The 26,812-nt window shown below is 46.3% G+C and overlaps 1 protein-coding gene across 2 annotated transcripts in view; it reads left to right on the top strand.

Moving 5' to 3' along the window:
- The first annotated feature begins 6,153 nt into the window (after positions 1–6,153).
- The window catches only part of MAPK1 (mitogen-activated protein kinase 1), a 43,426-nt gene continuing 22,767 nt past the window's right edge, over positions 6,154–26,812 (top strand). Inside the window, exon 1 of one of the 2 annotated variants that reach the window (XM_083149267.1) lies at positions 6,154–6,528. In XM_083149267.1, the coding sequence (XP_083005393.1) occupies positions 6,398–6,528 (131 nt within the window). In that variant the 5' untranslated portion in view covers positions 6,154–6,397. The remainder of the gene's footprint in view (positions 6,529–26,812) is intronic. The other variant, XM_083149259.1, reaches the window with a different exon arrangement.

Raw genomic sequence — 26,812 nt, 5'->3', positions numbered from 1 at the left:
ATTTTATAAGAAAGCATGGGGAATTGTGGTAACCATTGTTTCATACCAGACTACTGTATATTGGAATGATCAATGGTTATGTTAAATATTCTATAATGTATTGAGATGGTTTTTTGGAGATCTGTGAGGATCGCAGTACTCCATCTAGTGTGTTTATTAGATCTTGGACCTATAAGGTTTTTAAAACTGAACAAACAAAATGTTGCATTTGGAAAAAGGCCAATGGGTAGTTTTTTTTAAACATGGAAAATAGGTTTGTGCTTAAGTAAATGTCATAGGCTTGTTATTGATAGGGTTTACCAGATCTCCTATATCTCTAATGCCTTCTTGGTGGAAAAATGTAAAGGGGAAATTTGCCTCACCATTCTGGCAGTCAAGGTTACCCAGGAAGGTCAGGAATAAACTTTTATGCAAATTTAGGTTATTAGAGCGACGTAGTGACATAAGGGATATGTTGACCAAAGTAGTGGATTATCTATTAGGTTCTTATCAATTTCTGCTTCAAGTTTATGAAGCAAGGATATTAAATTATCTTCTTCCATAAAGGCTGATTCTAGGTTTGTATTTGAGTAAATTTCCATGTTTTTTAACCAATCTCTCAAAATTCTAAAAAGGGAAGCATAGTTATAATGTTTGGTATTTGGGAGTCCAATGCCTCCATTAGATTTGATTTGTTGTAGCTTTATCAATGCTATTCTTGGTTGTTTCCCTTTCCAAATGAAGTTCCTAAAAAGGGCATTTATTTTGGTAAGGTCAGAATGACTAATTATGAGTGGTAACAATTGAATAACGTAAAGAAGTTTTGGGAATGTGGTAATTTTAATTAAGTTTGCCCTACCTAAGTAAGATTGTGTCAGGTGTTTGATTCCAACCATTTAGTTTGGAAGTTATTAATTGGGTTGTTTCCTTAATATTTCTAGGGTACAATTCACTAGAATATTTGGAGAGTTTAATCCCTAGATAAGTAATGTATGATTTAGCCCAGGTAATTGGCAAATGTCTGCCACAATTCGGTTTCGCTAGGTTGCAAATACAATCCCATTGATTTTTGGAGATTTATTTCAAATCCAGATTTTTAATAAATTGGAATAGTAGGTCAAAAATCTTCGTGATAGAATCTTTTGGGTTCCCTATATATAATAGAACATCGTCCACAAATGTGGATAGTTTAAGTTCTGTATTTCCCACTTGTATTCTCTTAAAAATAGATACATGTTGGAAAAGACTAAGGAGCGCATTTATCATTATAAAGCGATGCTGGCGTGATGACACCGCTGGTCATCGCATTGCGGTATCATCTGATACCGGCAGGAATTATCAAATTGAGGGCACAGGGACAGGGCTCCGATAGGAGCCCGTCCCTGCGAAGCCCTAACACGGAAGCCGGAAGGTCAGCGCATGCGCGGTTATGCGCTGACCCCCGCCGACCCCTGTGACCGCACTGCCCCGCTCTGCAGTGCGATCCCGTAGCCATAGGCTACAATGGGCTATCGCCATATCAGAATGGCGATAGGCCAGGGCTGCGATGCCGGGCTGCCCGATGTTGATACATCGGGCAGCTTCGCATCCCCCATAGAAACCTATGGGGGATGCGGCTGGCGGCGGTGAAGGGGGGGATCGCAGCAGGGATCGGAGATTCCTGCTGCGGTCCCCCTTTAATACATTTAACGGATACTAAATATTTGCGGTTGACCGCAAATATTGCGTGATAAATGTGGCCCTTAATAACGATTAGATAGATAAATTAAAAAGGAGTAGAGATAGTCAGGGCCGGAGCTACCACTAGGCAGCATTAGGCAGCTGCCTAGGGCGCTGGCCGCTGGAGGGCGCCACTTAACCTTCATACACTAGGTGTGCGCCAGTGGTGTCCAGGTGTGCACCACTGGCGCAGCACCTCTAGTGCCCACCCCCTGCCACAAACCTTGTCCCCGTCCCCTCCCCGTCCTCGCCATCACCTTTTTGTCTGGCGATCCCCTGCCGCCCGCCCCGCTAGCCGCCCGTCCCGCTAGCCGCCTGTCACTCATATTACAGTGACGTCGGCGGCAGGCTCGGGGATGGTCGGCGCGGCTCGGGGGGACTCGGGAGCGCTCAGGCACCCGAGTCCTTCCGAGCCACCGCAATCATCCCCCAGCCTGCAGCCGACGTCACTGCTGAAAGTGACAGGCGCCGGCAAAAGCAAGGGGGACAGCGCAGCGGCGGCATGGAAGCTCCGGCGTACTAACGCCGGAGCAGAGGTGAGGGGGGAAGCCTACAAATTCCTGTGGTGGGTTTTGCTGGGGCAGGACAAACCTGCCCTGGTAGGTTTGTCCTGCCCCAGCAAAACTCACCACTCAAGGGGTTAACTGCCTGGGGGAGTGGGTTAAAATGTGTGTGCGCGTGTGCGCGCGCCCCCCCCCCCCTCACGGAATAAATAAATAATTGTGGGGGGGGGGGCGGCTGGCAGAGGTTTTGCCTAGGGTGCCATGGACCCTTGCACCGGCCCTGGAGATAGTGCTGCAATGCATTTGAATTAGACAGCTTGTTAAAGGTGGGGTTAAAGTCTCTTTTGTCTGATACCTAAAAAATAAATAAGGCTAATCTACTGTGGCAAATGCTTTATTTGTGTCAAGACTCAGAAGCATGTTCTTTGAGTTAGGAGTTTGATTAGAGGCTATGGTTTCCGCCAAAGCCATATGAATAGCTTGATTGGCTATAATTTTAGTTAAAAGTTTAAAATCTGAATTAAGCAGGGTAAAGGGTCTATACGACTCTACCAATAGGGTCTACCTGGTTTAGGAATTAAGGTTGTATAAACCTGTGTGAGCTCTGGATAATCTGGAGTAGATCTTTAGATTGAGTTATTATACAGTTCCAAAAGTGTATGGGTAAATTCTTGTTGAAGTAGTTTATAATAAGTTCCAGTGAAACCATCAGGTCCTAGAGTTTTATGGGGTTTAAGATCAGCAATTACTTCTCTGATTTCTTCCTCCGAGACATCCCTCTCCAAGAGCTCCTGTTGCTCTTGTGTAAATTTTGGTAGGTGTATGGAGGACACTAATTCCTCTTGTAACGCGTTTTGAGCAGGGATGGCACGATAGAGAGAAGAATAAAAATCAGTGAATTGTTTTACAATATCCTATGTATTAGTGAAGGTCTTATTTAGGGCCCCATCTCTTATCGCGCTAACATGAGATTTCTTTTTCCCTAGTTTGGACATTGCAGCTAGTAAATTTCAAGTCTTATTACCCCATCTGTAATAATAATTTTCTGTGCAGTTCAGACGTAATTGTCTAGAAAAAATGTACTGTTTTACCCACAGCGCACAAAATCAGCCCAGGGTGATACCAAAAAAAAATAATTGCCTTCACCAAGACTCAATAACAAAATGGATACAAAGTGGTTATTGTACACCCACTGGCGATTTTCAGAAGCAACTCACAAAATATGTAACAGATCCAAGAGGTACTGTCTCTTTAAATCTAGGGAAACTTTAAAACAGAAAGACCATATTGCCTGAATGGTGATAATATTTTTTTTGCTATAGATTCACTCACACTTTGAATGAGAATATGCGCAAATCAAATGGTATCTTTCGCAGTCAGGCAGTTGGTGTTTCCTATGGTTCCATAGGAAAATATAAAGGAAAACCCAACTGCCTGACTGAAATATACCCTTTGATTTGTGCATATTCTCATTCAAATTGTGAGTGAATCTATAGCAATAAAAATATTATCACCATTCAGGCAATATTGCACTATGGTCTTTCTGTTTTAAAGTTTCCCTAGATTTAAAGAGACAGTACCTCTTGGATCTGTTACATATTTTGTGAGTTGCTTCTGAAAATCGCCAGTGGGTGTACAATAACCACTTTGTATCCATTTTGTTATTCAGACGTAATTGTGCCTGACTTGTCAGACGTATCTAATAATTTCTTATCACAGAGGTATAACTGAAAATCAGGGGCGGGCTGGGCCGGGGGGCAGGATGCCATGTGCCCCCCGGGCCGCTATATCAATTGGTGCGGCGGGCCGGTTTAAATATTGAAAAGGGCCCTGGTGGTCCAGTGTATTTAGAGCCGCGCCCGCCCGCAGCCCGACATTCACTACACTGGCAGTCACTCTTTGCTGCGGGCGGCGCACACTGGGAGGAGGAGGAGGGATGCGCTCTCCCCACGGCACCTCCTGCTTCAGCGTGTGACTCTCCCCACGGCACCTCCTGCTTCAGCGTGTGACGTGACAGCCGCGGCCGCGCTGCGATCCCCTTCAGTTACAGTTACCCTGGCATGATATTGACTAGTACTAGTGGTCTCACGGTAGAGACTAGATCCCCTTCAGTTAGTTACTGGCTACCGTTAGACCACTAGTACTAGTCAATATCATGCCACCCGCAGCGCGGCCGCGGCTGTCACGTCACACGCTGAAGCAGGAGGTGCCGTGGGGAGAGTCACACGCTGAAGCAGGAGGTGCCGTGGGGAGAGCTCCCAGCGTATGCCGCCCACAGAAAAAAGTGCCAGTGTAGTTATTCAATGAATGCCGGGCTGCGGGCTGGGCCTGGGTGCTGCCAGCCATGGCACATGGAGGGGGGTGAGCCGGTAAGGGACTTTGCTACAGTATATCATAAGCCAGTAACTGTAACTGATGGGGATCTAGTCTCTACCCTGGCAGCACCCAGGCCCCAGTGACTGGCCCAGGCTGTGGCTTGCCTCCCCAGGACTTCAGGATGCAGAGCAGCCAATGGCTGTCCTGCACCCCCCACTATGTGCCCTGTCCAGCGGTGCCCAGGTCCCCAGACTCCAGTCAAGTCATTATGTGCCCTCAATTGCACTCAGGCGGCCCCAGGAGCAGGCAGCTCAGCAAGTACGATGCCACCCTTGACACATAGAGCATGCAACCCCAGGTGTCCTAGCATGCAAACCCTGGCATCAAATAAGAAGCCCGTAGCAACGAGCATGTAGGTAAGTGGCACTTATGTGGCATAAAATGTAATAGGCATCACAGCGTGTGGTATTATATGTAATGGGCATTACAGTGTGGCATAATGTGTAATGGGCATTACAGTGTTTGGTATGACGTGTAATGGGCATTACGTGGTTTCGTATAATGTGTAATGGGCATTATGGCATGTGGTGTAATGTAATGGGTGTGCAACGTGTAATAGGCATTATGGTGTAAATTTTTGGCTTGCACTCTCCCAATTTTTGGTTTGCCTAGCTCTTTTATCCTGGCTCCTACATTAACATAAAATTTTTTCAGCCCTGGCATAACGTGTAATGAGTGTCACAGTGTCTGGCTTAACATGTAATGGGTATCACAGGGTGTGGCGTAGCGTGTAATGGGCATCACGGTGTGTGCCGATTCATGTAATGGGCATCATGGTGTGTGTGGCGTAGCATGTACTGGGCATCACGGTGTGTGGCATAATGTGTAATGGGCATTACGGTGTGCAATAAGCCTATGAAAATTGCACAGGCCTGCGATTATCTGCAAATCCATTTGCAATAATTTACCATCTAATGATTTACCTAGTGTGTGGAGTCTGTGCGTAGCCCAGGACTTACTCTGGTGCTGCGATAGAAACAGGAACAGGGTCGGAGCTGACGTCACGGTCTGTGACTGTTACTTATGGGCCAGTGCTCTGGACTTGCCCCCCAGGCTAAAAGTTGCCAGCCAGCCCCTGCTGAAAATTATCTTCTGAGGGGGTTAAATTATAACACAAAAAAAACCATGAAAAACTTGTGTTGACCTTTTTATTGCCGACCATGTATATGTCAACCTTTTACTTGTGTCAACCTTATGTCAATGTCGACCTTAAGTATGTCAACCATTTAATGGTGTCGATATACCCACTGTGGACCATTAGTGGTCGACCTAATGACTGTCGAAATAGAGTCCATCGATCATGAGTCCGGATACCATATCCAGCAGGATGTGCTCTGCACCGGGACTAATACAATTTTTTTTTTTTTTATAATAACAATTTACATACTAGCATTTGATTATTGCCCGTCTAAGCATTTTTCATCTACATATTGATAAGGGGTCATTACGCCTATTAATGATGGTGAATAAGTCATACTGTGTATAAACTGTATTCCAATAAAGATTGTTTGAAGAAAAAAAAAAGCATCTCTACGCGTCCGCGCCCACTGCAGCAAAGCGTGAGGAAGCTCCGCCCCCCGGACCCAGCCCATACAGCCCTCCCCTCACACACCCAGCGGGCGGGAAGGCGTCAGCTAGACAGCGCCTCACACAGCCACCGATCGACCGAACGGGAGACTGCAAGCCTCGGCCGCCGCTTCCTACGCAAACACACACACCACAGCCCAGCGGGACGCCGAGACCGAGCGAGGCAGAGAGAGAGAGAGAGAGGCAGTCCTGCAGGGGACAGCGTCAGCAAATACTCTCCGTTGACAGCAAATATGGCGGCTGCGGCTGGGGCCTCGGCTAACCCCGGAGGGGGACCAGAGATGGTGCGGGGACAGGCGTTTGACGTGGGCCCGAGATACACCAACCTCTCTTACATCGGGGAGGGGGCCTATGGCATGGTGTGGTAAGTACGTAGTCCCGGATGTGCACCCCATTTCCAAACCCACCCTCCCTCCCCTCCTGTTCCTGAGACTACGGGGCGAGCTTGGAAGTATCCACACGGGGCTGTCATTAACCTCACCCCGGGGCACCCCCCACTCCTTGTCCCCGGGGCTGTGACCGCCCCTCCCTGAGTACACAGCGGTGCACAGAGCCTGGCAGCGCCGCCTCATACACGGGCATTGCTACGTACAGCGTCTGCTCGTTATCCTGATGTTCTGTCATTCCCCAGGCAGCAGCCTGTCCCCACACGTCCCGGGCGCGCTGCCTCGCAGTTACTGTGCCCGCAGGCTGCTGGGCGGGTGACGTTACCGGTGTGCAGCCGGCCACAGGCAGGAGCTGCCCCCGTTCACCTGGTGTCAGCCCTCCCCAGCTGCCTTGTGGACGTCAGGAAATGTTATGTCTGCTAGTCCCTTTGCCGATCTCCACCATTGCAGTTCGAACATGTATTGCGATGGTTACTGAGTAAATGGCCACATGCCAGGTTAGGAACGTTATGCTTGTTCTCCAGCTAAAAACATGCCAACATCGAGGACAATAAATCACATTTTACTATGAAATGGTTGAACAGTAATCACTGTGGCCAGTATGTGACATCTGGGAGGAGCCATACACGCATTGTGGTTGTCTTTTGCCAAGTTGGAGCAATTCGAAAGAAAAGGAATGCACAAATGAAACATTGCACAATGTCAGAGGTTTTATGATTCTATGGTGAAGTACTGGCAGGACTATGTTTGCTGCTATTCCTTTGCACCACATTCCCTCCTGGTGTTTTCAAGGGAAATGCTTACATCCTAATGGATGCATGGTTAACTCTACTGCACACGTTCCTTTTTAAATATGATTTATTACTTAACGTAGTAAAATAAACATTTTCTTAAGTCTTGACAATTTGTCAAATAGTATTTATAAAATACACTATTTACAAACCTGAATGAGAGTAGCTGGCAGGTTCAGCTAGGTTGTTTTATTTTCACTAATTCTCCCAAGGCATTACATAGGTGTTTTGCCAAATCAATTTGTCGGACTGGTTTCATTGAATATAGACAGATTGCTCTGGACGGTTAGGACTAGTATTTGTATTCTGGAAATGTCTACTAGTCCTATAAATAAATATCGCTTTCTTGTTATGTCCTTTAGCAATTTGCTATTTTTTTTCTAGTGAAACTTAACTCTTGGTACAACAAAGATGAGACTAAAGAGCAAGTAAAGCTTTTTGGCATTATATTTCAAAGGCTTTTACTGAATAATATATGCACCGATTGATGTGTTTGCTTATCACTCTTCAGGAGGCTGCCATGTTAGTAAGCAGGCCTATACATTGTTCAGCTGAAATGCACAGTTTAGGTGTCTTGTCACAGGATCCCTAATGACTAGTGACTGTTTTTTTCATAGGTATCTGATGATAATTAGATCATCTTAACCCTTTGACTGCCAAATGAATAGTTTTGGAAATTACCAAGTAATCATTTGTATTCATCCTACCAACCTATGTTTACCTTTTTTGTTATAGTAAATATAATCCTTTTTTACACTTTTTTTTTTTTTTTTTTGTTCATATAACAAATGTGAGCAATGCTGGCATTCTTAGAGGATATTTTGCACATCTCAGATGTTGGCATTTTAAAGGGTTAAAGAATAAGGTTAGTACTTATTGGAGTGAATACTGGATGTGTTATTTTTTTGGTGTGTGTATAGTGGGTCCTGCAGACACAAAATTTGATGCATTTTCTTTTAGATTTGGGAAACTACACATTTTTCTAAAATCTTGGCACCAGATTTGCAACCAAGATATATGAAATAATTTATAAAACAAAAATGAACCACACGCTTTTCCACATACTATCAAACTTGTTATATGTTCATCTCCAGAACTCAATTTATAGTATGCTGTGCTTTGCCCTTAATTTATAGAATTACATACTCTAGTGTCCGCAATACATAGTATACCATAGCGTAGTGTGATGTCATAATCCCAGAAGCATACAGGTTGAGTATCCCGTATCCAAAATGCTCGGAACCAGGAGAATTTTGGATAACGGATTATTCCGTATTTCGGAATATTTTAATATTTCAATGATGTATTTTGAAGTATCTTGCATTTATGCTGTATGAACACATAATATACACACAAATATATTTTATTACCACATAAAATACACACAAACATATTTTAATTGTTCAAAAAACAAGGTTTCAAAACGTGAAACAAAATGTGTGTACTATTTGAATGCCAAGCAATCATTGTCTTGCACATATATAGTGCCAGTTACATATCATGTCCCCAGTGATGCTGTTACATATGTCCCCAGTGAGTTTTTAGCAAAAAAAAAATGTTTTTTTCACTTTCTGGAATGTCCGTAATTCGGATAACGGATATTCGGATAAGGGATACTCAACCTGTATAAGCGAATGAGCAATGATTTGAAAAATACTAAATGCACATTGAAGGTATGACTACGTAATTGCTTATGAAATTACATAAATGTTGAGTGAAAAAAATCCAGAAAGCATGTTCTACCCACTGAAGGTTTATAAAGCCATAACAAGATAATCCAAGTCACAACTACTTAGGATTACAACAAGTAGACAGAATGCCTGACCTCAGTTAAAATAACAAAAAAAAACACCATGTTTTATAATTACTTAGCAACTTATGAGACTGATCTATATAGTAAGGAGGAGTTTAGAAACTTGCCAAACATTTCTGGCGCCAGTGTCTGGGAGGCATTCAGACCACTGTAGAGGTGGAGGGTCATATTCTTCCATTCATTGTGTAGTCAGCATTTTGTCTAATAAATGTCCCAGAAAGCTTTAGTTATCTACAGGAACATCCTATAGATTTATTAAGAAACCTGTTGTAGAGCGAGTACACTAATCGCTGGAGGATACAAAACTGAAGGCACTCTGATGGGGTGATTTCAGCCCATTTTCTAAATGATTGCTTAGAAAATGACACTACATTGCGCTGTTTGTAGGGACCATAGTGATGCGTGCTGGACATTATTGCTGGGCAATTAAGATCCTGCATGATAAATCTAGTTAGATCTCCAGCTAGGGTCGGTGAACACTGGCCTTAATAGATCACTCAAGAAACATCACTGTGCAGTGCTGTATGCTGAGCCATCTAGCATCTGATCGCTCGGCACAGCCGCCCTATGAGTAGTTGCTGCCCTTGCACAGAAGCTTCAATTTGCAGCCAGTCTGTAGATGGGTAATTACTCTAGTGTTCCCGCTAGGCTGTTTTAGCGGGGCGCTGCGCCCTGCCCGATTTTTAAAGGGCAAAATGCGCCCTGCTCGTCTCGCAGCGCCCCGCTAAAACAGCCTCACGGGGAAGCCCAGCGTCGCCGTTGACGGCGATGCCTGGCGCTTCCCCGGCAACACAGTGTATTCGGAGGGGCCGGGCCCGCCCCCTTTGATGACTGTGGCGGCCGGGCCCGCCCCCTTTGATGACTATGGCGGCCCAAGCACGCCCCCTTCATGACGGCGGCGGCCCAGGCACGCCCCCTTCATGACGTCGGTGGCCCGGGCACGCCCCTTTCATGACGTCGGCGCCCGGGCACGCCCCCAGCTCTGATGTCGGTGTGCCCGGTCCGCTCCCCAGCGCCCTGCCCGGTGTCACTCCTAGAGTGAACACTATACTCTATAGCCTTTGGGCCATTGCAGCAGGATTGGGGAGGTGTAGGGACTCCATTGACTGGCTAACCTTACTTCCCTCTCCTCTATCCTTGGAGAAGCGATGATGGGGTTGCCTGTAGACTTGGTATATTATTGATCATTGGTGGCATCTCAAAGCAGCTAGAGGGAGTTGCCTGCTCAGTGTCTTGCCAATACACTTCTCTCCCTTGCTGACAACTGATTAGCTTTATCTTCCACGTCTGGCATCTTACAGACTATATATGTGTATAGCAGAGGTCTCTGCCAATCCAGTCACCAGGTGTAATATCTTAGTCGACCTTAGTGACTGACTAGTGACCTTATGTTATACCTCCAAGAGGTTGCTATTTTTTTTTTTTTAATCCAACATTTTAAAAAATAGACCCATGTCCCCAACAAAGATAGATAAAAAAATTATATGAAAAACTGAACAAGCATAAAGGGGAACCTATTTGAGGAGATGCTCATATTCAGTTGTAGCTCTCAGGTGTTTCCAATTATTTGCTCATATTCAGTTGTAGCTCTCAGGTGTTTCCAATTATTTTCTCCGACCTATCAGACAATTAACACTAATACAGGACACCAGAAACTTACCGCAGAATGGCTGTCACTTGTGTGGTCAGAAGACTAAATATGCATAACAGCACTGCTGCAGCACAAAACAGAAGTGAAGTGACTGCTAATGCAATCCCTTAACATCTTACACCATTTCAGTGAGAGCTCCTTTCAGAGCCCCTTCGCTCCATGTGTCTTTTTATTCTGCAAATGTTGATGCCTTAAACCTGCAATAAGGCTTTGTGTGGGGGGGGGGGTGGGGGGGGGGTGTATGGCTTAGTATACAGACATTGGGGGGTATTCAATCATGGGCCATGGCTCTCTAGCTGGCCCGACAGCCGTGACCCTGTCCTGTTCTCGTTCTGCTTGAGCTGCGGCCGGGAGCTCATACATCCTGGCCATTCTCAGCAGAATGAGCCAGACTACTTGTGAAGACAGGCTCGTTCTGCCGAGATCCCCTGTTCAATGCTGTCGGGGAAGACTGTATTGAATAGGGCCCTGCAGCCATCTCCCCGTCGGGAGATGGCTGCGGGTGATTGAATACCCCCCCCCCCCCCCATTGTCCGACTAAGCTACCATTAGTTGTCACAGGGTGATGAGCTGAAATAAGCGAAGTGTCCCGTCTGAGTGCTCAAATGGGACTTTTCACTTTATGCTCATACAGTTTGGTCGGACCATAGTAAGTGCTATTAGCACGTTCCGCAACATCAAATGAATATCGCTCTACGTTTTCATATCAAGTTAGACCGGAGATCAGGGGGTGATAAACAATTGAATTGACAATTTCCTTTAAATCACAGACCTGATCTGCACCTGGCCTTGCTTTTTAGTCGTTTCTGTTGAATTGCTACTTAAAGAATTCAGACTCTTGCACTAAATAACATCTTCTTCCAATGACAACAATTCTGTAATTTGGCCTCAATATAAATGTGGATTTATCGGATGATCTGGTGGAAATCTTGGCGAATAGGAAACCTGACAATGTCATAAATTAGCTTCTGAGGAATATAACTTTTTTTTTTAATTTTCTTTTTATTCTTAATTTGCTTTTAGTTTAAAAAAACAAACTAAAAAAAAAACAGGAGAAAGCAAGCAGGGACTGCAGGAATGTAATATGTAAACATTGTACCCATAAGTAGTATTTAGTTGGATGTTGCAGAAGAAAGTAGTATTTGCAGAGATCGATCTAGAAAAGACAAACTGATTTTCTTGTGTGGGTGTTTTTAATTGCAACGTTCATTACTTTGCATGTAACATTATGCCTTTGCCAAAATATTTCAGATTGTGGAATGCACTATCATGTCTCCACTAGTTTAGTCTATGTTCATTTCATGGAATGTTTTCTATCTAGTTACGTACTGCAGATTTAATTTGGAATTCAGTAATTTTTTCTAACATTAATAGTGTTTCCCAATATACCCATCTTGGTACTTATGTTAGTTGAGTGCCCACTATAGTAAGTACGCTCATATCCGCACTATCCATGTCAGCATGGAGTCGATTTTATGTAGTGTGGTGAGTGGACGCGTAAAACGAAGCAAATAGCTTAGTGGGTGCCCAACTAACATATAAGTACCCCCATCTTTGACCAGTCTCAAATCTAATACATTTTTTATATTCTAGATTTTAGATGGCATATGTACTGTTATGGAGAGTGTCACCAAGCTTAATTTAAATCCCCTCCCCTAGAATGCACTGCATTTATAAACTAAATACATCATTAAAACTTCTGCTCAATTAACAAAAGATAATGTCCTGTAGGTTTACATTGGTTAACTAGGCAGAATTTCCTGAATCTTGATTGTTTTTAGAATGGCAATATTGTGATGGCTGCACCCTTTGGATGTATTGTTGTAACCATGAGTTATATTACTGCTTGATTCCGGCTTCAGTGTTGTGTACAATTCTGGCATGCATTCAAATCTGTATCCTACAATGTCCTGCTCATGAGATGGATCCCAACCACAGTCCTCAAGGCACACCAACAGTGCAGGTTTTAGTGATATCCTGGCTTCAGCACAGATGGTTTAATCAGAATCACTCAGGTACTAATTAAGTCACCTGTGCTCAAGCCTGGATATCTTCAAAACCTGCATTGTGGGTGTGCCTTGAGGACCGTGGTTGAGCGAGCCTGATCTAGACTGTCATAGCAGTTACTTTACATGGGATGTTGCTATGGGCAACCAATCAAAATCTACTTTTATTTAGCATCTTCTAAAAGATAATAGATAGTATCTGGTTTCTCATAGCTACATCCCATGTGAAATAAAACTCCCATCTTAGTAAATTTTCCCCATACACTGTGGAGCTACATATCCCTGTATTGGTGTTTGTTGCTTAAGGTGCTATGTACAGCAAAATGAATTGTGATGAGTTGCATAAAGTGTCAGGGTGTTACATAATTGTGGATTTATTGTACAACCAGGTTTATATTCTAGAGCACAGGTTCTCAAGCTTGATCCTGAGGACTCTACCACATTGCATGTTTTGAAGGTCTCATTACAAAATCACAAGTGAAATAATTAGCTCCACCTGTGGATCTTTTAAAATTATGTCAGTGAGTAATGAGTGCACCTGCTGGGCGACCTGGAAAACGTGAACTGTGTGGGATCCTGAGGACAGAGTTGAGAACCACTGTTTTAAAGCACCATACAGTCAGAACATGCAACATTCAGCTTGTTCTCACAAACAGGGCCCTCATCCTTTGTGTGCCTTTTTTTTTTCTTCCCTTAAACCACCTTTATACTCATTTCAATGTCTAGGTGGTTTACAGTGACTAGGACGAAACCTACGAATGGTCGACATTGTGTCTGAAGTTAAAAACACGGTAAAGGTAGATATGTACATGGTTGTCATGAGTTTCAAGTTTTTGAGGGTGTCAGCATGGACACCATATTAGGGTGCCTTATCCCCTTGCATTGCTTGCTGCACTTACCATGCTTCAGGCACTATTATCTTACCAACCTATACCCACTTAGGTGTTAAAGTATGAACAAAGTCCACTTTTTTTGTTTTGTTTTTTAATGAAAAACTTGTCATCCTTATGTCGATCATGTGCATGTCCGCCTTTAGCTTGTGTCGACCTGTCATTGTCAACCTATTCACTGTCCACCTACTCACTTTCGACCCAGGGACTATGCCATATTAAACTGTAAGTTGCTGGTTCCTGTTCCGCTTATTTATGAATACTGTTAAACCCCTTTTACACCAAAAACCCTGGTTGACCCCTAGTCTTTGAACGCTGGAGTTTCCAAGGACTGACCCTGCTTTATACCCCATTTACACAGCACTACGACCTGGGTCTGCACCATTTACACTGAACCTGGGCCAGCCCTGCCTTTCCTTGTGGATGTCGTTAAAAATGCTTGCTCACTGCCAAGGGGGGTGAAATTGCTTGTTGCCAGGAGGATATATATATTTCACCCCCCTTGGCAATGAGCAAGCATTTTAATGACATCCACAAGGAAAGGCAGGGCTGACCCAGGTTCAGTGTAAATGGTGCAGAGCCAGGTCGAAGTTAACCGGCACTTTATGCTTGCGTCCACAGCTTGCACCCGGTGCATATCTTCCCAGTGTGTCCTGGATATACAATGTCCAAACCGACTGCAGACAAGGGTTATCCACAAATAAACTGCTAGTTTTTCACGCTATAGATAGATAGGTACCCCCCTCCCCTCAGCAGCCGCAGGGACCCCCCTCCTCCCGCAGCATCTGGGGACATCTTCCCCAGCGCTACATGCTGCGGGTGCCTGGACCCGCAGCGGGACCATTTATATCGGCCTTTACACGGGTCTTATCCATTTACATGGGTCCTCTACCCAGGTCCTTACCTGGGTAGAGGACCCATGTAAATGGACACTGATATACCCCATTTACACCACAGATGATCCGGGTCTGACCCGGATTTTTCGGCGGTGTAAAAGGGGTATTATTGAGCGCATCAGATCCCTTGTGGTGTCATATACAGAAGAATACATATACAGGCGAAAAGCAGTGTTGGCCTTTTTTATACCCCTTTTACACCAAAATCCTTGATCGGACCCTGGTCTTTGAACACAGGAGTTTCCAGGGTTGGACCCAGCTTCATACCCCATTTATACAGCACTGTGACCCAGGTCTGCACCGTTTACATTGAACCTGGGTCAGCCCTGCTTTTCCCTATGGATGACATTAAAAATGTCCATTTTAGGACTGATAAACTGCCATCCAACCTTCCCTCAATGATTTAAAATAAAAATTAAAAGACATGACTAGTTAGCATTAAAAAATGTTGGTTTGTTTAATTTGTTAAATATTTTTCAAATTTTTTTTTTTTATTCAGTGTTCAAGCACATATAGCGGTATAAAAGTGCAGCATCAACCATGTGCTCCCCCCAGTCTCCCTCCTATAAATGATACTGCATCAAATTATGATTTCTGTGTGCACTGCCCATTTCTTCCTGGCTGCTGTCTTTTGCCACTGCGGTGCACTGTGGAAAGGCGTCCGGCACTTCTGGTATCCTTTTAGCACTACCCGGCTGTCCCAACCTGGGTTGGGACCATTAACACCGCCCACAACCCAGGTCCAACCAGTGTTCAACCCTGGTCAAGACCTGGGTAGGAGACCAGTGTTACTGGACCTGGGTTGGCCCCTTTTACACCAATGCTGACCTGGGTCCAACCTGGGTTATGCCTTGGTGTAAAAGGGGTATTATTTATATAGGGTTATTCAATGTAGATGGGACTAAATATTGCTGGTAGTGTATCTGTACAATGAACTGTAGTATTCTTTAAAAAGTGAGTCGTTTACAGTAGAAATAAACATCTTACACCGTGAATTGCTTGGATGCCTGTGAAACGTGCATATGAGGATGTATTACTGTCAGGCAATTGGTGAATGGAGTGACCAAAGTAGAGTAAATCCTGCCATTCATACTGAACATTAGGATCAACCTTAAGTCATTTGACTGTCTTTAATAGATGTATGCTATACGACTCTCGTGTTACCACAGGGCCTGTATTTTACATTTTTAATTTATCCTGGCACAGCCTGAGAGAACCTTTATCTGTAACTAGTCCGTTCTTGGTAAAGATAAAAGTGCTTAATGACAGACGAAAGGTGTGGTATTGAATTTATAATGCAAATACATTGCCCTGTGGACAATGTTAAACATTAACTATTTGCTCTTGAGCAGCTGTGTCTGGAAGAGACAACTGACTTTTGCTGAATCGCATTGTATTTGGCAAAGTCCTTTCTGGTTTTGGGTAGCTATGTATAATCTATATAATAAAAGGCTAGCTGTGCTCCTAACCTTTATGGGGGAATTCCAGTGTTGTGTGTGTGTGTGTGTGTGTGTCAGTGTGCACAAGATTGCACCAAGAGGAGCAGTTTAAAGGCCCCCATACACTTGTCCAATTTGGCCTCTTTTTTATCTTATTCCTACCGATCGTGCTGAGAAATCAGGTGAAAAAGTTTTCAAATCAAAGGTGTTCGACATCAGATTTTGTCGGACCTGTTGCACGTCCAACTCGGCCCCCCTCCCGGCAGCCGGGAACTGAGTCTCATACAGTACATTGTATGCATAAGGACCACATACAATATATCAAGGGGTATATTATAGTGTGTGGGGGCCTTAAGTGTTGCTCCATTCGTCTGTGGGTACAGAGGCCCCTTCACTTTGTAAAGTTGGGAGTCCCTCACCCCCTCAATACTGTCACTACAAGTGTCACTGTTGTGTGCGGGCAAGGGCTGCCTGCTTCACCAAATGGGTGGGCCTGGCCACCAAAGGAGGTGGGTCGGACCACACCACCATAACCAAAGGGGACCGGCCTGGCCCCGCTAAAGTCACTGCTGGGGAAGCTCTGGCATCTACGATGGTGTTGGGCTTCCCCATGTGCACCGGTGGGGACAGGCAGCAGTCTGGTCTAGCAGGGTGCTGCTAGAGGGGCAGGGTGTATTTGTGCTTTAGGAATCAGAGAGGAGTGGGCTGTGAGAGGGCTTCATGGAAAAAGCAGTAAAAGGGGTGCGAAAGAGGGAGGGTGTCGGATACCCCATTCACACCAGAAATGCAGGGACAAACCCGGCAATTCAGTTCCCGGGACAAGCAGGGACATTCCCGGGTTTGGACCCATTCACACCAGAAATGTCCCGGCATTTTCTGGTGTGAGAAGGAGGCCGGCAGGAGGTGGGGAGGAGGCGGGATGGCGGCGGAGGTGGGGAGAATACTCACCCCGGTTGCTGGTCCTCCGCACAGGCCAGGGATCCACACAGGCAGCGGTGCAAATGACGGGACAGGCTGCGGATGAAGATGACGCAGCTCTCCGGCGTCCTCACTGCCGCCGGCGAGCTGCGTCATCATCATCCACCGGCTGTCCTGTCATTTGCGCCCGCCACCTGCATTAATTCCCGTCGGACAGGACACGGAGGACACGGCAACCCGGGTAAGTATACCCTTTACCTTTCACACCAGCCAGGTCCCCGGGTTGAACCCGGGAACAACCCTGCTACCTAGCCGGGTTGGATTGCCGGCAAATTAGCCCGGTAATTTGTCCCGGGTACCTTTCACACCAGAGGTAGTACCGGGTTGTTCCCGGACTCAACCCGGGAATTTAGGCTGGTGTGAATGGGGTAAGAGAGAGACCAGGTGCAGGAGTGAGTGTCAGGAAGATAAAGGGGTTAGAGACTGAAAACCAGCTCGTGTCTACATGATACAGAGAAACAGCTGCTAAGGGTAGGGATAGTCTGACCCTACTGAAGGAGAAAGCACACAAACAAGGTGTAAAGCAGTGCTGCTATACACCTTGTTTGTGTGTTTTTGTGTTTCTATGTAAATCGTTGTGCTATATAAATATTTGTAGGTGGTGGTGGTGATCCTTGAGGAGGACTGAGTTAAGCAAACCACACACAATACGAATGTATTCTTTTGGGAAATTGGATATAACCACACTTATGGTATAGGGGGTCGATAATGTTTAGCTTGATCACTAATGGTTGACACAAGATTTTTTTGTGTCCATGTTGACATGGTCCACTTCGCATGGCTTGCTGCACGGTCCCTTGCTGCTCTCTGCACACTATTATATTCTCCCTCTGTGGCACAATGCTGTATAAAAGTTATTGAATAGATCTTTCCACTTGAAATTTAATGGGTATTTTCCGGCTTGGGTCCAATGGTCCTCACTAGAATGCGGTTGAGCAATGATGGCAAGAGGCCACTGGAGGAATTTCAAGGACCTTGCAGAGCTTCCCAATAGTGGTGGTTCCTTGGTGAATGAAGAGAGCAACTGCTGCCACTAAATGCTAAACAGGTGTCCTACCATGAAGAGGGATGCAATGGGTGCCAAAGTCATGAGCCGGATGGGCGTACTTCAACTAACAGCGACGCGTTTCACTTATTTCTCTCAGCTTTTTCCGAGTGATGTTGCTGGCTTGAACTGTGAGACGTATTTCTGGGCTTTTTAACGCATTGCGCTTCCGGGTCCCGGAACGCAAGTATTTCCCGCTCTCGGAACTTGGCACATCATTGTCTGCTTCTACATAACACTGTGTGAGGGATCATGGAGTGTAAACTCTAGAGTTCTTTTAAAAGATGTATTATAAAAATTCTCTATATAATTTATTATGTTCGCGGCCAATGGCCATATGTAGCCTCAGATATATTTGTACAGAAATGTAAAAAAGCTCATATGCTATAATGTCTCAAATGGTGAAAAGACAGGACAATTATAGTTTCATATCTCAGAATAAATTATTTCTGGAAACCTATCTAAAAATTATTACAAGAATAAATTATTACATAGCTTTTCAACCTCCTGTTAATGCTGACCTTTGGTATGATAACAATCTCCAGCTGTCGATCTAGTCACTGTTGACCATTAGTGGTCGACCTAGACATTGGCGACCCAAGGACCGTATACCCAAAACACAATCCGTTTGGGGGGGGGGGGGGGGGGGGGGAGAAGAAACGGTACTTCTTTACTTTCACGGCGCCACTAGATTAGATATCGCGGGCATTGAATGCACTAAAAAATCGGGTGCGACGCGATGCCCGCGATTTCCCATAGGGACCAATGTTAAATTTCTCAATTGACACGATTTTTATGTTCAATGCCTCAATTGACACGATTTTTCCATAGGAAACAATGTTAAATGGCCCACAGAGGCCAAATAGACACCCTGAAGTGTGAAATGGCCCCCACAATTGTTAACGCCACCCCACGATCAACGTGAACCCGAAGCGTGGGGAGCGCAGCGAGCCCGCGAGGGGCGGTGGTACGTGTCCTCCGACCTTTTCATACCCCCACTATCCACGTCGGCGTGGAGTTGAGAATAGTATAGTGTGGCGAGCGCAGCGAGAGCCCGAAGCGTGGCGAGCGGACGAGGATACCTGTGAAGCCCGCGAAGGGACGCGTTTACCTGTGAAGGTATCCGCGTCCCCTCGCGGGGCTCGGCACGCTTCGGGCTCGGTGGCTCGCTGCGCTCGCCACACTATTCTATTCTCAACTCCTGCATTGAGCACCTGGTAGGTGTGGGTGACTGGTGTGAAGCTCTGCTCAGAGATCTCTCTCTCTCTCTGTCTCTCTCTGTCTCTCTCTGTCTCTCTCTCCCCCTCCCTGCCTCTCCCCCTCCCTCCCTCTCCCTCAAAAGCACCCATGATGAGTCCAATTGCGGCACATTATATGTTCTGCCGGTGCGACCACAGGGTATGGGTGCGCGATGCGCATGGGACCACGCATCGGTCCTGACGGCTTGTCACACGAATCCGATTTCACGGTCTGATCCTTCGGAATCAGACCAGTGTAAATACAGACACCCAACCATCTTTACAAACAATTGGATTCCCTCTTATCAATCATAGCATATGAGTTATATACCCCTTTGTTTTATATCCTTTTAGAATATAATGTAAAATTTGACCTAAAAAAATATTGGGATTTTGAGTATTTTAAAATTTAAAGAGAAAAATTACTATTAGGTATAATTTTGCCCACTGGGTGTACCCCTTTCTGCAACCATAGTAGCTGTCAATATTCTCAAACGATGCCGTTACTTAAGGCAGGTTGGTGCATGTTTCAGCCTGTACTAAAAGGTTTATTCTTGCTCAGCCTGCACTGTTATGCATACAGCAGCAAACTGAATGACCAGAGTAAATGTGTTCAGTTTTATCAGGAGCCAAAGCATTTTGTTTAAATTGATGCGGACTTGCCTTTCAGTTTTAGTTACACCCATCAGCCATAACCTTTAACATACTGACAGGTGAAATGAATAACCTTCTCATTTTAGTGGCACTTTTCAATTAGAATATATTGGGTAGAAATTTCTTAAATGATATTTTGGAAACCTGAAAATGGGCAATTAAGGATGTGACCAGGGCCAAGTTGTGACTTCTAGACAACTGACTTGAGAGCATAATCAAATAGGCAGATCCTGATTGGTTGTCCTGTGTATGCTGTGGTTAGTGCCTACCAAATGTTGTTCAAGGAAGGGCAGGTAATGTTTGCCCTTTGACCTGTTGATGTAGTGTTCCCGCTAGGCTGTTTTAGCGGGGCGCTGCGCCCTGCCCGATTTTTAAAGGGTAAAATGCACCCTGCCCCTCTAGCAGCGCCCCGCTAAATCAGCCTGCAGTCTGTCCCGCCGGAGTGCCCGGGCTGTCGCATCGCTGAAGGGGGCTTGCCCGGCCATGGCTACGTCCCGGCAGCTCAGTGACATAGTCATGGCCGGGCACGCCCCCATGTGCGATGCGAAGGCCCGGGCACGCCTCCTTTGGTGATGCGGCGGCCCGGGCTTGCCTCCTTTGATGCGGCGGCCCGGGCACGCCCCCTGTAGACGGGCCCGGGCACGCCCCCTGTAGTGACGTCGGCGGGCCCGGGCACGCCCCCTGTAGTGACGTCGGCGGGCCCGGGCACGCCCCCTGTAGTGACGTCGGCGGGCCCGGGCACGCCCCCTGTAGTGACGTCGGCGGGCCCGGGCACGCCCCCTGTAGTGACGTCGGCGGGCCCGGGCACGCCCCCTGTAGTGACGTCGGCGGGCCCGGGCACGCCCCCTGTAGTGACGTCGGCGGGCCCGGTCCGCCCCTCCAGTGCCCTGCCTCATTTAGTTCCTAAAAGGAACACTATTGATGCACATGAGAAGCAATTAGCCTGGCTCCATCCTACGTAGGATCTGCTGTAGCGCATATTGCTGCTTACTTTTCATCTGATTCTGACAGATTGGGCAAAGAAATCAGATGCAAAGTGGAAAAATCGCATGTGTTTGACATCCCATCTTATGTGCAATCCTTTGCGATCTGACCTGCTGCACAAAGGATTAATTGGAATCGCTGTAGTCGGGTGTGCATTCGTGGTTGTTTTAACACCTGCGATATCTCATTCGATTTGCTATATATAGCAATGTTTGTCAGCTGCTGTAGTACAGCCCGTCCGATAATGTGCAGCATTTGTGTTCTCTAGCTGGTATGGATCTTTCAGATCCATATATTAGCTTTTGGTCATGGAATAATTACCAATGTTTGAGTGATGTCCTTACTGCTGACAAACTTTTAAAACTATTAATATGTATCTACATTCAGTGTACAGAGAGGACAATTAAATAGTCGTTCCCCCCCCCCCCCCCCCCCCCCCCCCCCCACTGCTACCAATAGCTATATTTCAGTGATATTGAACCTTTTTACCTTGTGGCACACTAAATAAGATTTTAAAATTTGCCAAGGCATACCATGAGATCCCCATAGTGCAAAACACATTGGTCCCCACAGGAAAAAACACAAACCTATAGGCCCCCATATAAAAACAATCGGTACTCTTTACTTAGTTGGGCGCCCACGATCTCCATCGCGGGCGTCGTGGGTAAAGAAATCGCGGTGATCGCGGGCATCGCGGCCAGTACATTAACGGCCGACGCGATGCCCGCGATCACCGCGATTTCCCATAGGGTTCAATGTTAAATTTAGTGCTGCCCGCGATTTTACATTCAATGCTTCAATGGCCGCGATTTGGCCATAGGAATCAATGTTAAATGGGCTACAGAGCCCAAATAGGCTCAATTAACACTTAAATGTCCCCCCAAATTTGTTACGCCACCCCACGATCCACGCCAACCCGAAGCGTGGCGAGCGGCGGCGGTACGCGTCCTCCGACCTTTTCATACCCCCACTATCCACGTCGGCGTGGAGTTGAGAATAGAATAGTGTGGCGAGCGCAGCGAGCCACCGAGCCCGAAGCGTGGCGAGCGGACGCGGATACCTTCACAGGTAAACGTGGCCCTACGCGGGCTTCACAGGTATCCACGTCCCCTCGCGGGGCTCGCTGCGCTCGCCACGCTTCGGGCTCGCTGCGCTCGCCACACTATTCTATTCTCAACTCCACGCCGACGTGGATAGTGGGGGTATGAAAAGGTCGGAGGACGCGTCACGCCGCCGCTCGCCACGCTTCGGGTTGGCGTGGATCGTGGGGTGGCGTTACAAATTTGGGGGGACATTTAAGTGTTAATTGTGCCTATTTGGGCTCTGTAGCCCATTTAACATTGATTCCTATGGCCAAATCGCGGCCATTGAAGCATTGAATGTAAAAATCGCGGGCAGCACTAAATTTAACATTGAACCCTATGGGAAATCGCGGTGATCGCGGGCATCGCGTCGCGGCCGTTAATGTACTGCCCGCGATGCCCGCGATCACCGCGATGGGCGCCCAACTAAGTAAAGAGTACCAAACAATCACACTGGTCCCCACAGATAACAAAAATAAAATACATTGGCCCTTTAAATGAAGAGACCAGTAAATAACAGTTGAACTGGTGGTGGCTGTAAACTGGGTTGGGCATCTCTATATCTGGGGGCACACTTGAGAGCAGCTTAAGGCAAACCAGTGTGCCACGGCACAGTGGTTGAAAAACACTGCTATAATTGTTGCTCTGTACAGGCACCCATTAGCCATGAGAGAATTTACAGATCGAGATGGCAGTCATTGCCCACAGTGGAAAGACCGTTATTTGCCTATGAACAATAACACACATCATGGTGTGCATCGCTGGTGTACAACGCTGCATGCTGAGCGTTCGTGCTTAAGCCTGTTGCTCAGCACAGGCTCCCCTGTCACCCTGTGTGTACAGGGCTTTACAGTTGGGATAAAACCTGTAACAAAACTGGACAGGGCATGAATTGGTCAATATTGACAGGGACATTGTTAACTGAGACTGAATGGTTGCTGATTCTCTGGGTGTGATATGACAATGTAATCTGTCCCTAAAGGTACCCATACACTTGTCTGATTTGGATGGGTTGGGCAGAGAAAACGGCCCAAACTGGATGCGTTTGACATCCCTTCCGACCCGATGCGGGGTCCCCCTGTGCATCTGGTCCGACGGGCTGCACTTTAAATCTATCCGTTCAGACCATCAATGGCACACATGTGTTGGTCCCACGGTTGGTGGGGTCCAGGCAGCGGTGGCAGGGAACTTGGTATTTGGCAGGGCAAGAAGCGCTGACCAATTTGAAAATACTGGCTGGAAGCTGATTGGCTGAGAGAATTCAGCTGCCTGGACCCTGCTGCAGCAGCTCCCCAGGGGATATTACATGTAATAAATCGCATGGGTTAGCAACTTAGGCCTCCAAAAGATACACATTCAGGTTCCGACATCGAACACCCAAGCATATTTTTCCCAAGTTTACTAAGGGATTTGGTCAGGGCACTGGCGCTTTAAGGTGCCATTCAAAATCTATGGCAACTCAGGGTCATAGTGCCAATATCTGTCTCAAAGGGGCTTGGACTCCTATGCCAGGCTTTTTCTGGTACAGAAACTCAATGGATCCTTCCACCCCATTCTAAACCTTAAATTCCTTAAGTTTCGTTGCATTTTTTTTTTTTAAATCAATTTCTAGGGCCCGGGATGAAAATGTAGGAGTCGGACACAAGTGCCTCTTGTCTACATGCTTGTTGCTATGAGTTTCTTGCTTGGTGCCAGGGGTGGCATTCTCAATGCCATGGGGTATTACCCCTCCTCTTCCCTCCCCTTACCCACCGTTACCATGAGCAGTAATAGCAACAGCCGGGCAGACCGGTGGACAACCTACTAGGCTGTATCAGAGAAGGTCAGCATCTATTTCAAAACTTGTTATGAAATAGCTGTGGACCTGCTCTAGCCAGGTGGCATGTCCACTGCTCTGCCCGGCTGTTGCCATTATTGCAAGTGCACCACTCTGCCCAGCCAGGGGAATGCCAGGTAGCAGATTGCATTTTGCAAATCTGTCTGCCAAAAAGCAGAATCTGGTCTCCATGGTGACCTGGCCCCCTGGATTTGTCAAGTCCTGCTCTACATTTTATCATTCTGTCTCTAAAACTGGAAGATTTCATGGCATCCTCGGATATCCAGCATGCCCATCTTTGTTTCTGCCCCCCTGACACATCGAAGGTGTTTGGTTCAGGGGGGAACACCTTTCAGTTTTAGACTCTGCCATAAGCAGTTTCCACAGCACCTCATGTCTTCACTTAGGTCATGGCAGGCTGCCTCAGATGACACAGATCACATCAATGGAGTGGTGAAGCTCTTGCAGATCCATGGAGGGATAATCAATTGGCCAAAGTAGTCCACAAATTTCTACTCAGTCCATGCTAAATCTAGGTGCCCTCTTGGAATCTAGATCGCCAGGGGTCTTCATGCCGGAGGAGAGATGTAAGATCCATCAATCAAGGACCACCTCTGTCCAGAAAACGATCTCCATACATTTCTTTTATGAGAAGCCTATGGTGAGATTTAATAGGATGAGAGATTCAGAAAGTGAGAGACTTGGTAAGAAATCTCCAGGTTTTTATTTTATTTTTTTAATCAAACTGGTTTTGCAGTGTAAATGATTGCCGCTTTCTTACCAAATCTCTTACTTTCTGAATCTCTCATCCTATTAAATCTCACCCCTAGAGTCAGTGGTCTCTGCCTTGGACATGGAGGAATATGCACAATACCATTCCTGTCCACTGCAGAAGGATGTCTGGAATAAGATGGCAATTGACAGCAAAGAAGGCACATTCAACTGCGATTTACATTTTATATATTGCTGCAAATTTGGAAGATTTCCCACAATAATGCATGAGGTATTTTGGCACAGCTTATCCGCGTCTTGCCTGGGGCCCGGTAGAGTCTTTATCCTTTTTTCTGGGCAAAGTGGGGAAAACAAGTATTTACACTATAACTTGCATTTCTTATGCCCCATACACACAGGGTGACGGCTCTTACACGCTGAGTAGTGTAGAACACATTTGATGCACCGAGCTGTGTGATGAGCAATCTGGAAATGCTGGTGAGAGGACTCTGGCGATGACTAGATGTGTGTGTGTGTGTATATATCTATCTATCTAGCCCGGTGATGCGACAGTGTATTGCCGTCACTGGGGGGCCTACACAGTGAGTGATCTGTGCTTAATTTCTAAGATTTAGTCAGATTGCAGCCCTATTTCCAAGCGATCGGCCCATGTGTATGCTGCATTAGAATAGGTAAATAGAAGTTCCTGGAAAAACAGGCACTGGAACAATAGAAATTAGATGGGTGCAAACTTTGGTGCATTTAGTAAACCTAGTGTCTGTTTTAAACATGGCAATGCAGGCACAATCAGCATGATTTAAAAGAACAATTTATTAAGGCCCCCCCTGGTCTCCTGTCACTTTAGACTGGAGATTGAATGCACATAAGCAAGTGAATTGCCCCCCAATAATCTTAGAAGCTTTATCAATAATGTACAAATCCAGACGTTCCCTAATGGAGTCCTTAAGGCACCTTATACCCCTTTTACACTGCCGAAAAATCCGGGTCAGCTGCGGGTCAGACCCGGATCATTGGCGGTGTAAATGGGGTATATCCGTGTCAATTTACACGGGTCCTCTACCCAGGTCCTGACCTGGGTAGAACCCGGATAGGACCCGTGTAAATGGTCCCGCTGCGGGTGCAGGCACCCGCAGCGGGTCCACAGCGTGCAGCGCTGGGGAAGATGTGCCCAGCTGCTGTGGGAGGAGGGGGGTCCCTGCGGCTGCTATGGGGAGGGGGGGTACCTGTCCTGTCAGCCTGCGGTCCGAGCTCAGCGGAGGGGATGATGTGCGCCGCTGCTGTACCATCCCCTGGCAGCCGGTCCCTGCGGTGAATGGACAGTCAGTGTCGGCGGTCCCTCCAGCGCATAGGAACTAGTACTAGTTCCCATGCGCCAGAGGGACCCCCGCCACTGACTGTACATTCGCCGCAGGAACTTCGCGGCTGCGGGGAGTGGTACAGCAGCGGCGCACATCATCTCCGCTGAGTGAGCTCCGACCTCAGGCTGACAGGTACCCCCCTCCCCTCAGCAGCCGCAGGGACCCCCCTCCTCCCAGCACTCCCCATCTACCCCCTAAAAAACACTGAACCTGGGTCAGCCCTGCCTTAAATATTTTATTTATATATTATTTAAGGCAGGGCTGACCCAGGTTCAGTGTAAATGGTGCAGACCCAGGTCAAAGTGCTGTGAAAATGGGGTATAAAGCAGGGTCAGACCCTGGATACTACAGCATTCAAAGACCAGGGTCCGACCAGGGTTTTTGGTGTAAAAGGGGTATAAATAGTCTAGAATTTAAGCATATCCATGTTTGTTTCTGTGCTGAGTACTAAAACCTGTATTGTTAGGGTGCCTTGAGGACCACATATGGGATCCTCTGCACTATTCTGTTGTCTGTTCCAAACTTTTATTGTGGCATTTTCATTTTTTTTTTTTGTTTATGGCATGTTTTGGCTGAAAGCTAGATTGAAAGGTGCACATTGTAGTTGGTTTAGTAAATACTGCTCATAGAGTAAATTCCGAACAAAGTTTTGGCAGAAATGTAAAACGGATCTGTACTCAAATTTCCTTCTCTACTGTTGGATTTGATGGACTGCAGCTATTTTCAGTTTATTCAGAACCAGACAGTACATAGTCAGCTGTAAATAACCAGTCTATACTCCTGATATTTTTTTAAAAATTTTGCTCATTTCTGCTCACCACCTCATGTACAGAAATGTGTCCCCTTGCAGCACTCGTGCATAAACAGGGAAACAATTGAATTGATTTCC

This window comes from Crinia signifera, chromosome 1 (genome assembly GCF_055691185.1).
Source record: "Crinia signifera chromosome 1, ASM5569118v1, whole genome shotgun sequence".
Classification (NCBI taxonomy): Eukaryota; Metazoa; Chordata; class Amphibia; order Anura; family Myobatrachidae; genus Crinia; species Crinia signifera.
Note: the sequence above shows the minus strand (reverse complement) of the source record. Positions and strands in the feature narration are given on the sequence as shown.